Source organism: Lithobates pipiens, unplaced genomic scaffold, assembly GCF_037356315.1.
Source record: "Lithobates pipiens isolate NorthernLeopardFrog02 unplaced genomic scaffold, aLitPip1_a1.2 Scaffold_23, whole genome shotgun sequence".
NCBI lineage: Eukaryota > Metazoa > Chordata > Amphibia > Anura > Ranidae > Lithobates > Lithobates pipiens.
Window position 1 is genome coordinate 132,681,819 of NW_027507785.1, and position 14,040 is coordinate 132,695,858.

General features: G+C 42.0%; 1 protein-coding gene across 2 annotated transcripts in view; it reads right to left on the minus strand.

Annotated features, from left to right (window-relative positions):
• Window positions 1-691: 691 nt before the first annotated feature.
• The window catches only part of MICALL1 (MICAL like 1), a 198,907-nt gene continuing 185,558 nt past the window's right edge, over window positions 692-14,040 (minus strand). For both annotated transcript variants that reach the window (XM_077452390.1, XM_077452389.1), the window contains exon 16: window positions 692-13,128. In XM_077452390.1, coding sequence (XP_077308516.1) covers window positions 12,992-13,128 — 137 coding nt within the window. In that variant the 3' untranslated portion in view covers window positions 692-12,991. The remainder of the gene's footprint in view (window positions 13,129-14,040) is intronic.

Here is a 14,040-nt window from a genome sequence, read left to right on the forward strand (position 1 = left end):
ACTAAAAGTCTGCATTTATTAAATTTTTGCACTGAAGCCTGCAGGACATGGCAATGCAATCAGTGCATCGTGGGTGCAATGCCCTGCTCCTGCATAGTTTACATTCCAGCCTCATGTCCATACAGAGGTACATACTCCAGATATGGAACTGAAGGAATTAAAAAAATGAACTATAAAGTTCAGTGATTTCACTACACTTGTGCCCTGTAAATGGATCTGTGAATACAAGACATGGCTGCATGGATAGAGCCAAGTACCATGCTAAATACAAAAGTCAACACGATATATTTCAGGGACAAGCACCCTGTGATTCAGGTAGGTTGGAGTGGTTTGAGGGTGGAGGCTTGTTGAGATCCATGTGACCAGTGTTTTAGGTTGCACCCTAAATGTGTGTGTAACATGAGACATGGTCCCAAAGATGAACTGAGCCTTTAAAACGCACATATTTTATGGAAAGATTTATGTTGACATGAATAGTCCGGTGACAGAGTTGCTAAATAAAATACAGAGGCTAATATATAAAAGCAGGCAGGAGAGCAGTGACCTTCAGTTTTGACTGGAGTGACCTCTTAAATCCACCTTAAAATATGTACAAAGGCTTTCTGTTGAATGCTAAAAAACAAAAAACAAAAAAAAAAAATATTTTTATTTTTTTCCCTTTGCTAAAGGTCTAAAACGTTTATAAGAAAAGAAACGGGTAATGCAGGATAAAAACGGGTTCCCATCAAAGCGCCAACAAAATCACAAATGGGCCTGCATCATTTTTGTAGTAATAAACTAACATCCAAAAGACGCCTAGATCCTTGAAATGTTGAGAATCAACAGATCAGGGGAAGAAAGGTGATTTCCTGTGGCCCTGTCTTCCTATTATAAGCACTGAAGACTGATCACTTAACATGTGGAAAATGCTTCCTATTGTGTAACCTACACGAGTAGCATTGAGCAGCAATTAAAGTGGCACTAAAGGCTATGTTTTTATTTTTTTTGTTTAAATAACAAACATGTTATACTTACCTGCTCTATGCAGCGATTTTACACAGAGCAGTCCCGATCCTCCTCTTTTTGGGCCCCTCGGCGGCACTCCTGGCCACTCCCTCCTGCCCCCAGAGCAAGCCACTTGCTATGGGAGCACCCAAGCAGGCTCGCTCCCGAGTTGTTGCTCTGTGCCCCATTCACTGACTGATTGACAACAGCGAGAGCCAATGGCGCCTGCTGCTATCTAAGCCAATGAGGAGGGAGAGTTCCCAGATAGCCGAGGTCCTTGTTCAAATCACTGGATCGAGATGGTGCCCAGGTAAGCAATTAAGGGGCTGGAGGGGGTCTGCTGAACACAGGTTTTTTATTTAGTTAAAAAAAAAAAAAACCTTAGAACCACTTTAATCGTGCATGATTACATAGTTCTCAAACTCTGTGGGACTGTTAACTAAATGATATTACTTTTGTAACATATACCAAAGGAAGTTGTTTCCATATTTTGAGTGACTGACAATAGCTCTTTGCAATTAATCTCTGGTGATTTCCGGAGCATATTTAAAAAAATAAAAATCACCTGTGTATCTCTAACCTAATCTTTGTAATGGAGATCTGATAAACCACTTACAGGCCTGTGGATAGTGTCTAAATATTTTTTATTAGGTGATAGCCATATATAATGGTAAACTGAATTTCCTGTCACCAAGAGAGATGCAGAAATGGCTAAGGGTCCAGGAAGTGGACTATTTTACCAAAACTTACAGCTGGTAAACGGTTGGATCAGGGACACACAGGGAAGAGCACACATATGATTAGGGATGGGCTTTATTTTCGGGTGGAACACGAGTTTGACTCGAACATTGGCTGTTCGCCGAATAGCGAACAACTTGGGGTGTTTGCGGCAAATTCGAAAGCCACGGAACACCCTTTAAAAGTCTATGGGAAAAATCAAAAGTGCTAATTTTAAAGGCTTATATGCATGGTATTGTCATAAAAAGTGTTTGGGGACCTGGGTCCTGCCCCAGAGGACATGTATCAATGTAAAAAAAGTAATTTAAAACTACTTACAGCTATAGTGAATTGTCGGTCCCAGCAATACACATAAAAGTTAAATGATAAAAAAAACGGCATGTGATTTCCCCACAGGGGAACCCTGAAACAAAATTTGAAAAAAATGCATGGGGGTCCCCCCAAATTCCATACCAGGCCCTTCAGGTCGGGTATGGATATTAAGGGGAACCCTGCAGCAATATTTTAAAAAAAAATTGCGTGGGGCCCCCCTCAAAACCCATACTAAACCCTTCAGGTCTGGTATGGATTTTAAGGGGAACCCCGCGCCAAAATAAAATAAAAATTGGCGTGGGGTCCCCCCAAAAATACATACCAGACCCTTATCCAAGCAAGCAACCTGGCAGGCAGCAGGAAAAGAGGGGGGGACAAGAGAGTGCCCCCCTTCCTGAACCGTACCAGGCCACATACCCTCAACATTGAGAGGGTGCTTTGGGGTAGCCCCCAAAGCACCTTGTCCCCATGTTGATGGGGAGAAGGGCCTCTTCCCCACAACCTTTGCCCGGTGGTTGTGGGGGTCTGTGGGTGGGGGGGGGGCTTATCAGAATCTGGAAGCCCCCTTTACAAGGTGACCCCCCAGATCTCGGGGCAGGGTCGCCCCTCTCTGACAACACAGGGAAAGCCACAGGGAAGTCCCCGTGCATCAGAGGGGGGCGGTGTCACCGGATGGCCTCTGTTATATAAGAGCTGTCACCTGAACAGAAGCGTCACACAGCGGGAGACTCCCATTGAGGCGGATCGTCCGGAGGATGAAGCGGAGAAGAAGCCGCCGGAGGAAGATGCCGGATGAGAAGACCAGAGGAAGAAGCAGAGGAAGAACAAGATGGAGGAAGAACAACACCGAAGGAAGACCAGAAGAAGGAAGAAAGAAGAAGGAAGAAAGAAGAAGGAAGAAAGAAGAAGAAGGAAGAAAGAAGGAGAAGACATTAATAAAAGAATTGTCAAAAACCGTCTATTGTCTAACATTTTTGACACTTTTTTTGTGAAATGGTAGGGGTACATTTGTATCCCATTACCAATTCACATGGGGGGAGGCGGGATCTGGGTGTCCCCTTGTTAAAGGGGGCTTCCACATTCCCATAAGCCCCCCGCCCGCAGACCCCCACAACCACTGGGCAAGGGTTGTGGGGATGAGGCCCTTCTCCCCATCAACATGGAGACAAGGCACTTTGGGGGGCTACCCCAAAACACCCTCCCAATCTGGAGGGCATATGGCCTGGTACAGTTTGGGGGCCGCCCTCTCGCCCCGCCCTCTTTTTGTGTGGCCTGCCAGGTTGCGTGCTCGGATAAGGGTCTTTGGATTTTTGGGGGGACCCCCACACCCTTTTTTCAAAATTTTGGCGCAGGGTTTGGGTCTGTTATGGATTTTGAGGGGAACCCCCACGCCATTTTTTTATTTTGCCGTGGGGTTCCCCTCAATATCCATACCAGACCTGAAGGGCCTGGTATGGAATTTGGGGGGACCCACACACTTTTTTTTTCATTTTGGTTCGGGGTTCCCCTGTGGGGGAATCCCATGCCGTTTTTATCAATGAACTTTTATGTGTATTGCCGGGACCGACAATTCATTATAGCCGCGAGTAGTGTTAAGTTACTTTCTTTCTTTTAGAAATATAATTTTGCTGTCAGACTGTTCTAAACACGGGAAACATGCACCACTTTACAGGCATACTATAGACACCCCCAGGTACAAAATTTAAAGGAATATTTCCCTTTTATTGTTTCACTTTAAGCATTATTAAAATCACTGCTCCCGAAAAAAAACTTCAGTTTTTAAAACTTTTTTTTAGCATTGATACATGTCCCCTGGGGCAGGACCCAGGTCCCCAAACACTTTTTATGACAATAACTTGCATATTAATTTTTAAAATTAGCACTTTTGATTTTTCATGTTTGTGTCCCATAGACTTTAACGCTGTTCGCGCATTCAAACAAATTTTTTGCCTGTTTGCATGTTCTGGTGCGAACCGTTTTTCTGTAACAAAACCCCATTTAAATATTATCTTTGTTTCCCTCACACATTATCTATTTTGATATTATAGTAAAACAAATGGTTAAAACAAAAATCACAAGGAACAATGAGAAATAGAAAAGAAAAACACATTTAGAGCAATAAGGCCTCAAAGAAATTACTCTTAGCTTGTAACGTAGTGTTTCATAAGAAATAATAGAATTGTACTTGTCATAAAATCCTTTTCTTGACGTTTATAGAGCGACACAGAACCTCAATACATTATACTGTCAGTTTGTAGCCAACAGAACCAAGAGCATGATCACAAGCACAGAGGGCTCAATGTCCCTCAATGGACTCATGACCATTTAGGGACACACACATACTGTCATCCACAGAAGAAATGGAGATAGAGGACAACATACACTGGCCAACACATGATAACCCCACCCATAATCATCATGCCATAGCTTTTTTCTTGTGCAGTCAGGAGAGAGGTTACGTCTTCTTCAGCTTTGCTCTTCCATCTAGCAGATTCATGTCGCATAGGTTAAATTGTGGAAGCCTCTCCAGTCAGCCAACGAGCACTTGTAGACTCATTCCAGGTACGTTAAATCCTGGAAATGTCTCTCCACTCAGCTATAGAGCACAGATTCCCCCATTTTATCATGTACTTCTCTCTGCGACAGTCATGACATTTCTACAGCTGCTCAGATTCAGGCCGGATAAGGAAATCCTGGAAGGTTCTCCAGTTAGTCAAACAGCATAAATTCTATCTATGCTGGTGTTCTCCTACCTGCAGGAGTCCTGCAATTGGCAGTGACTACCCAGTCTTTCCCCAGTTCACACAGGACTCTGCTATTCAGGTCAGACCAATTTGTCTAGCCATTTCCTATGGAGGCAGCTTCAGTCTCCCAGCCTCTGCAACTCATTGTTGAGAGTGCCTAGCAGGTTTATGCTCTGTTTTAAGAACTGAGGCTTAGTACATTATTGCTTTCTACAGTAAGATCTGTAGGTAATGGATGTTATTCTGTGCTGAAATAAAGGGATTTGGAGTATCCTGTGACCCAAAGCCTAGTGTTTTTTTTTAGACAGATTAGTACTGCATAACCACACAATCAGTTTGTACTTGGGCAGTCTAGTTTTAAAGCTTCCTCTGATTTACTGTAAAAGCTGCAGTGGCTTTTTAGGTGAAGTTGTTCCCAAGCAGCACCATCTACCCCTGGGGTCAGAAACCTGTCGATCATGGGAAACAGTCAGGGCGATCACGATCAGGGCTGTGCCGATGCTTCCCTCAGTCTCCGCCGCTCTCCTTTTAAAAGAGGGGCAATTTTTTATTTCCTCTATGTTGTCCAGGTAGATCTCAACCTCTGAAAGGTTGCCTACTCCTGATGGACCATGATGCAGATGTTGACAAATGTTCTGAGTGCTTTTCCCTGTGAATTCTTTCCCACCATTTATCCATATCTGCCCAGTATTTTTAGATGGCCCAGTACTGGCTGGAGTCCTATTACAGGCCTAATTGTTGCCTTTGACACTGTAGTATATTTGGACAGTTAGAGAATTAGTTTACCCCTTAGCCTTTTGTTTGGCTTTCTCTTCTATTTTTGACAAACAGAACTCAGGGTCACTTTGCACATGCAAGTGAACCGCAGGATGTAGTCACACGGCTCTTGTGAAAGGGGGCTCCTTATGATCTTATTTAGCTGTCTGCTGGGGACCACCTCTGGCCCATGGTTTGCTAATGTCCATTTTCCCCTCTTCAGCCAAATCTGACACATCCTTGGCTTCTATGGTTTGGTCAGGTTCCCTTTGTGGATCAGTTATTAGATGTGGTTTCTTTGTCCACTTTGAAAGCAGAATTTTTCTGATATATTTCAACATGAAGCTATTACCCTGCATCAAAGAATTCATTTTTCTACCATGTTCTAGCTTCAATTGTTCTACCCCTTAGAACAAGTGTTCCCTTTCTTCCGTAACTTAATTTCCTTTCTCTGCTTCGTTGTCAAGACCCTCCAAGCCTGATTTCCAGTCCACCCACAATGTCCGGCACTCAAAATTTGCCAAGCCTTCCTCAGCTTGAAGACGTGCCCCCCATTTATAAGGGGGGAGGCTGTTTGTAGACGCGTTGTCAACTTACATTTCCAAAGCTTGGGTGCAGGAGGTAGTAACACAAGGCTACACACTGGAATTTTTCTCTCTGGCCCCTCCTCAATTTCTCACCTCCAAACTTTCTGTCACAGCAAAGATTAGCAGATCTCAAGCCATCAGGTCTTCTGAATGAAAGGGTCATTGCCCCAGTTTCTGTGTCAGATTTTTTTTTAGAAGGATTTTTATTAATCCCACTTGTTTACCATCCCCATCTTTTCAGTGCATCAGCAATTCCTGTGCTTTTCTGTGAGTGCCTTTACAATCAGTTCATGTCCCTGCCCATGAGACTTTTGTCTGAACCCAAGGTGCTCACCCTGGCATTAGTCTGGTTGTGCTCTAGTGATATTTTCATTGTGGAATACTAAGAGGACTTCATGTTGGAGGGAAAAGTCAGTGTGGGCTCTGTCAGGCCACATGGCTCTGGCTGTCCAAATGTTACAATGGTTCAGATGGATCCTAAACCTTCAGTAATTATTGCTGGAACTGACGTAATTTTTGGAGTATCTAGGCCCAGTCCTGGGCACAGAATAAGCCAGAGTATTTCTTCCTCAGGAGAAACTCCCATCTCAGATACAAGCTCTTAAATTCAGGGGTAGCCCAACCCTCTGCTTTTGTGTAAGAGACCTAGGTCTGCACATATCCTCCTTCAAAACAGTTCCATTTGCTCAGTTTCACACCAGACCTCTATAACAAAGCATTCTGTCATCCTAGGACAAGTCCTGGACAAATAGATTGATTTGTCACAGAGGATCAGACTGCCCCATGGCTCAGGAATCTAGAACCAGAGAAGTCCTTCTTTCTGATCTTTTGAATGATCCTTAGGATGGATGCCAGTCCTAGAAGTCCTGTTGGTACCAATGACTTGGTCATCAGAGGTGTTTTGTTTCCTGATCAACATCCTGAAGCTTCTGGTGAATTAGCTGTCTCTACAGCACCAGATGTTCTGCTGAAAGACCATCTGTTCTGGATTCTTATCTGACAATGCCACAATGGTGTCATACATCAACCACCAGGGAAGAACCAGAAGACTTGTCACTGTAAGGGTGGTAGATCAGATCCTGCCCTGGGCAGAACTTCATGTTGCAGCCATGTCAACCTGGTACATTCCAGGCTTCGCAAAGTGCCAAGAAGTTTTCCTCTACTTGGACCCTGGATAATGGTCCCTACATCGAAAGAGGTTCTAGAATCTGTCCCAACAGTGGGGGATGCATGATGCAGAAATCATGGCCTCTATATTTAACAGCTAACTGGACAGGTTTTTCTCCAGATGCACGAATACTCTAGCAGAAGCAGTGGATGCTGTGGTGACTATTTGAGATCAGCACACTCTGATCTGGCTTTTTTTCCTCTAAAACTTTGTTTCCTGGTCTGCTTCACAGGATTGAAATGGAGGGCATTCCAATGATCTTCTTTGGTCCAGGCGAATGTAGTACACTGATTTTGTAAAACTCCTGGCAGATGCTCCATGAACTGTGCCGGTTTGTCAGGTTCTTGCATTTTAAGGAATGCTGGCATGGTTAAAGCGACAGGGGGATCGCTTCATATGATGCTAAAAGTTAGTTCTCCTTGTGTTTCAAAAAATGCCATTTGAACCCATTAGACACATTCCACTATTTACTATGAGGTGATATTCCTTGTAGCCATCACTTTTCTGAGGCAAGTGTCTGAACTGCAGGGAACCCATTCTGCATTTGTATAAAGACAAGGGACAAGGTAGTGTTAAGGACAAGGGCTTCCTTCTTGGCCAAATTAGATTCTGTCTTTCACCTAATCCAATACATAGTTTTTTTTCTGCCCGTGTCCAGTCCCTGTTTATCCAAATTAAATGTTCCCACTATTGTCTGGATGTAGTATGGGCTGTGGACTATCTCAGCTGTGGCTTTTTCAGAAAAAAAAAATTTGTTCACTCAGATGGATCCAGGAGGATACTCTGGCTCTCCAAAATTTCTTATTAAGGCACATGCAACTGGATCTGTGGGTGCTTTTTGGACTTTTGGGCAGCTTTTCTCAGTTTGCAAGGCTACCACGTCTTCTGTTTTTTGCTTTCCGAGTTTACCCAGGCGCTTATTCAGCCTCTTCCGATGCCAGCTCCTGGCATCGGTTCCTTAGGGTGGCTCTTTGAGCTGCAGATAGTCCCTAGTTTTGTGGAATTTTTGGGAGGTCTGTTGTAGATTCAATAAAAAACAAAAACAAACAAAAAAAAAAAAACGTACTACCCCTAATATCATTCTTTTGTTTACCTCCATGTGGTCTAAGTTTGTGAGGCTGTTTGTTTCGATGCCCGGGAGCTGTGATGCGCTCCAGATGCCCTCCCCTTTGTTGTCATAGACATGCGGGGGTTCGGGTGGGCCTGGTCTGTTGTGCATTGGCGCCAAGCTTCACGCCGGACATGTGACGTCCACTGGCACTGTAGTACCAGCACGCCTTTTCCAATCCTTGGCCGATTCATGGGGGAGCCTTTGGTGCCATTTGTGGGTGGCGGGTGTCACTCCGACGAGTGTGTCTCTCCCTACAAAACACGCCAGCGTAACTCTGGGGGAGGACCGTGGGGTGTACCAGGTGCCTATAAAGACCCCATTCTGATTTATTTGTCCTGTTAGTTGCTGCTTTTGGGCTTTCTGCACACCACATTCTGACCAGGATTCCCTTTGGGAATACAAGGTAACCACTATAGGAGTTTTTTCTTCTCACACTGATCGTTCAGCAACACTTTTTCTTTGGTTTATGTTATTCATCCTTTGCCTTCATTTGGGATACTGCATGATGGGCTCCATGCAACACTCTATTTAATCATCATTCTGTGTGTCTAAACACCAATATGTATGGGTTATCTATTGCATTAGCATCATTTATCACATTACAGTTATACACCTAATTATATTTTGTAGACACTTATGGAGCCACTGCTGTGCACTGCCAGCGGCTGTAACATGGACACCCTCATCCCTTTGGGGAATTATAGGTGCGCTTCCAGCATACTCATGGATCCTCACCACCACAGCTCCTGGGATAGACCCTCGTGATGGTCCCCATCTTTGCAGTACCACACGTCTGTACTCTGAGCCAATATGTAAGTAACGGGGATGGTTATTCTCCGTTCTCCTGGCTTTTCTCTTTCTTTATTCATCTTCCCCAGCATTTGGGTTCAACATTTGATCATACCAGCCTTTATATGTCTTCTACAGATAGAGGAAGTGGGGGGAACATGAAATGTGCCAAGCTCTTCAAGATTCATATATGTTCTTAATATACAATGTATTTTATTTCATGAAATTTCTGCTCTTTTAATGATCTTCTATATGGAGCAATATTCGCTCACACCATTACATACTCTATAGCAGGAATATGCAATTAGCGGTCCTCTAGCTGTTGCAAAACAACAAGCCTATGCCTTTGGGTATCATGTTTGTGGCTTTCAGAGTCTTGCTATGCCTTATGGGACTTGTAGTTCTGCAACAGCTGGAGGGCCGCTAATTGTATATCCTTGTTCTATAGTGATATGATGATATCCGTGTATACAGATGCATTGCAATGTGGCATGGGTGTGTATATGGACAAATTATTTACACTGATATATGTATAAATAGGATCTGTTATGATCTATGTACATGTTCAAATAAATACAATTTTGTGATTTTCTAGTTTTCTTTTTGTGCCTCATTTAAGGACCCCCCCCTCCCTTTTTTATTGCAAGTAATAGGGATGGTCACCTTTTTTCAGGGGCTTCAATTAAAGTCCCAAAAATGTCCCCTTTCTAGTCTCGTCTGTTGTAGTTTGTTGCTATGTTACCCAGCTCTCTGTTGGACTGCTTTCGGATGTCCCAGCAGTCTAAGTATTCCTCTTTCCCTCAATGGAGATAAAAATAACTTAACCTTTTCCTAGGTACGCACCGAAATAATATATATATAAAATCACAGAAGCCAGGAAAATGATCCACTGTTTACTTAACTCTCCCCATGCCTGCCAATTAGGGCTTCTGTGTTTTAAACACCATCCAGCAGCGCTTTTAAAATAAGCAGATGTTGTTTGTTTGCAGCCAAGCCACTAGTAGCAAGAAGCTCCCAACTAGTCTCGCTTTTACAGGCAACTTGTTAGTTTTGTGTAAAGGGAAGAAGGATAAGAACATCTATCTGGTTTTTACTGCTCACCGGGGATACAATAAGAGAGGGCTTTCCCCGCACTTGCTGCCACTGATTCACCAGATAGGAAGAAGGGACCAGACTGAGGCTCTAATCCATACGGTTTCCAAAAAGTAAAAAATTTTTGGCTGGACTAATACTTAGATATAGATATAGATATAGATATAGATATATATATATATATATATATATATATATATATATATATATAACTTGTGAAGGCAGCTTCAAGTTCCAAAAGACAAAATACAGAACTGAATTAATCCATATCTAATTAGCTTTACCATGCCTGCAAAAGGCTAAAGTATGTGCAATATAATCTATATCTGATAGACACTGACAAGAAACGGAGGAATGCTAAGCTACAACTAAATTATTAAAGGGAATTAATTAGCAGCTTGTTTCTATATGTGGCTTGTAGTTTCTCTCCAGATAGAGAGAACCAGTTAAATAATTTACTGCACATGACATTATGTACAATTAATCAAAATCTTTCTAGGGATTGATGTGATATTGTCAGATATTAACCACAGTCATACAGGGGAATTATTCAGCATGGAAATCCATGAACAAAAAAAAAATAAAAAAAACTGTCTGGTGACCAACCACACATAGTCTGGCACTGGCCTTCGGTGTACTTTAATGTGATTTCTGAACAAAATGTCAGCTGCATATTGGAAAAACAGGGTTCTCCAAATTAAAACTTCATCTCAAACATCTACTCTGAAAAGCCTTGAAATTTCTTTCACATGGAACGTTCAATGCGATCATGTCTGTGTTTGCATAGGTCAGTTTGTGATCTGGGTTTGTGGGCTCTTTACATTACTACAAAGAAGTCAACAAACATACTGTTTAACCGCTTGCCGACCGCTTCACGACAATATACGTCGGCAGAAGGGCTCGTACAGGCAGAATCACATACCTGTATGTTGCTCTTTAAGAGGCGACCAGCGGGTGCCCGCAGCAAGCTCCATGAATCAGGTCGCGGGTCCCGCGGACTGGATCGCCGTGGGGGGATACCCGTGATTGCCTCGCGGGCAGGAAGGATGGGGAGGTGCTAATGTAAACAAGCATCTCCCTGTTCTGCCTAGTGACAGTGTCACTGATCTGTGCTCCGCGATCGGAGCAGAGATCAGTGACGTGTCACACACAGCCACGCCCCCCCCCCAGTTACAAACACGCCCCAGGACACACTAAACCCCTACACTGCAACCTAGTGGTTAACCCCTTCACTGCCATTTACACAGCAATCAGTGCAGAGTACTGATTGCTGTATAAATGGCAATGGTCCCCATAATATCGCACTCACAACAAAAATCGCTGATCGCCGCCATTTAAAAAAAATATATATTAATAAAAATGTTATAAAACTATCCCCTATTTTGTAAACGCTATAACTATTGCGCAAACCAATCAATAATCAGTTATTGAGATTTTTTTTACCAAAAATATGTAGAAGAATACGTATCGGTCTAAATTTTTTTTTTTTTTTTTTTTAGATATTTTTGGGGGATATTTATTATAGCAAAATGTAAAAAATAATGATTTTTTTTCAAAACTCTCGCTCTTTTTTTGTTTATAGTGCAAAAAAATAAAAACCGCAGAGGTGATCAAGTACCACCAAAAGAAAGCTCTATTTGTGGGAAAAAAAAGAGGTCAATTTTGTTTGGGAGCCATGTCGCAACGACCGCGCAATTGTCAGTTAAAGCGACGCAGTGCCGCAAAAAGTGCTCTGGTCAGGAAGGGGGCAAATTCTTTCAGGGCTGAAGTGGTTAATATCGGACTTTCAGAAAGATTTGGATGACAATACATGTATATGAAAAACACCACCAGCCAGAAGGATGACTGTGCTATAAATGTGTAGCTTATCTGATACTGTTTCCTAGTTGAAAAGCAGATTGTGATTAGAATATTCGCTATCAACTTGCTGCAATATCATTTAGTCAACTTTGGACCTCAACTAGTAAATTTAGGCAAATGCCTAGATGCTGGGACACATGGAGTTTACTTACAAATGTTTTCCCCCAAGATTTACACATTTTTTTGAATTGGAAAATGTGTGAATCTTGTGTGAAAGCTGTGTGAAAACATTTATAAACAGACACCACAACCTGCAATATTGAAAAATGTGGACAGATATCACATGCTGAAAAAAGTGTTTGTGAATCTGAAATGCAATTTTAATAATGCAACAAATATCTTAACAAGCAGTACTTATTTGGGTTCAGAAATAGAATTCTGTAAAAACCTACAATAAACCAGAAATGTATTGTAAAGGAAGAATAACTGATTGCAGCGAGTGCTATAGTAGTGCTTTACATTAAATTTCTAGCATCATGAGCGACAGCTACGCTATAAGAGAAATTAAGAGGCTGTCCAGAACAGAACAGCTCTGCTGACCCAATGACAAAACATTTCAGGTGATGCTTATTTGTTGGTCTAGTAAACTGAATGGAGCAGTTACTTATTTACTAACTAAATGACTGGGAGTCACCTGCATTTCACATAAGACATATTAATGAGGTTACCTGGGTGCATATTTGTTCAGCAAAATTAGAACCTTATTAATCTCCCACTGTTATAGACTGTAGTTCATATCATATATGGAGTCTCCTGTGATTTGATAGGGAGATTGACAGCTTAGTCTGATGTGGAAGGGAAGGCACAGCAAAGATGTGGTTCATTTATTCCCTTCCTTATCATTTCTGATCTACCTCTTAGCCCCTTCTCCTTTCTCTTTTTTGTCCTTGGGGCTTTTTTGCTTTGCATCTTTAGGGGAAAGCAATTTAAGAACTTTCATAGGTTTGAGTTTTCCTTTCTTCTTCTTTTGAGGATCTGCATGAAAATCTGAAAGAACCATACAAGCAATGAGATGCAGATAGTGGAAAGTCTGAAATAGAACATAAAGTCAAGTACAATCTAAAAACATATACATGTGTACACAGGTACTTTCATCTGCATATATACAGTTGTGTTTAAAATAGCAGTGTGTTTAAATCGAAGTAAAGCTCAAAATCCTTATAATAGCTTTTATTTCCATACACGCAAATGCATTGGGAACATTGCACTGTCTGATCCAAGTCAAATTTCAATTTCAAATTTGTTATTACTTTGCAGAAAGTGAAGAAAAGGGAATATCAGGCTTTTCAAAAAAAAAAAAAAAAAATAGCAGTGTCTTCATGTTTCTTTATAAACTCAAACATTTACATTATAAACTAAAAAATGCTTGAAAGATTTAGCTTTTCTTTGAAACACTTAACTATTATTTAGTTGTATAATGACTGTTTCTGAGAACTGCTTTACATCTGTGTTGCATGGAGTCCACCAACTTCTGGGACCTGTGAACAGGTATTCCAGCCCAGGACGATTGCACTACATTCCACAATTCCTCTGCATTTCTTGGTTTTCCCTCAGAAACAGCATTTATTATGTCACCCCACAAGTTTTCTAATGTATTAAGGTTAGGGGATTGGGCTGGCCCAATGTTAATATTGTTGGTTTAGAACCAAGATGCTGCTCGCTTACTGGTGTGTTCAGGGTAGTTGTCTTGTTGATACACCCATTTCAAAGGCATTTTTTCTTCAGCATAAGGCCACATGACCTCTTCAAGTATTTTGATGCATTCAAACTGATCCATGATCCCTGGTATGCGATAAATAGGCCCAATACCATAGTATAAGAAACATCTCCATATCATGATGCTTGCACCACCAGGCTTCAAGGTCTTTACTGTGTACTGTGGCTTGAATTCAGTGTTTG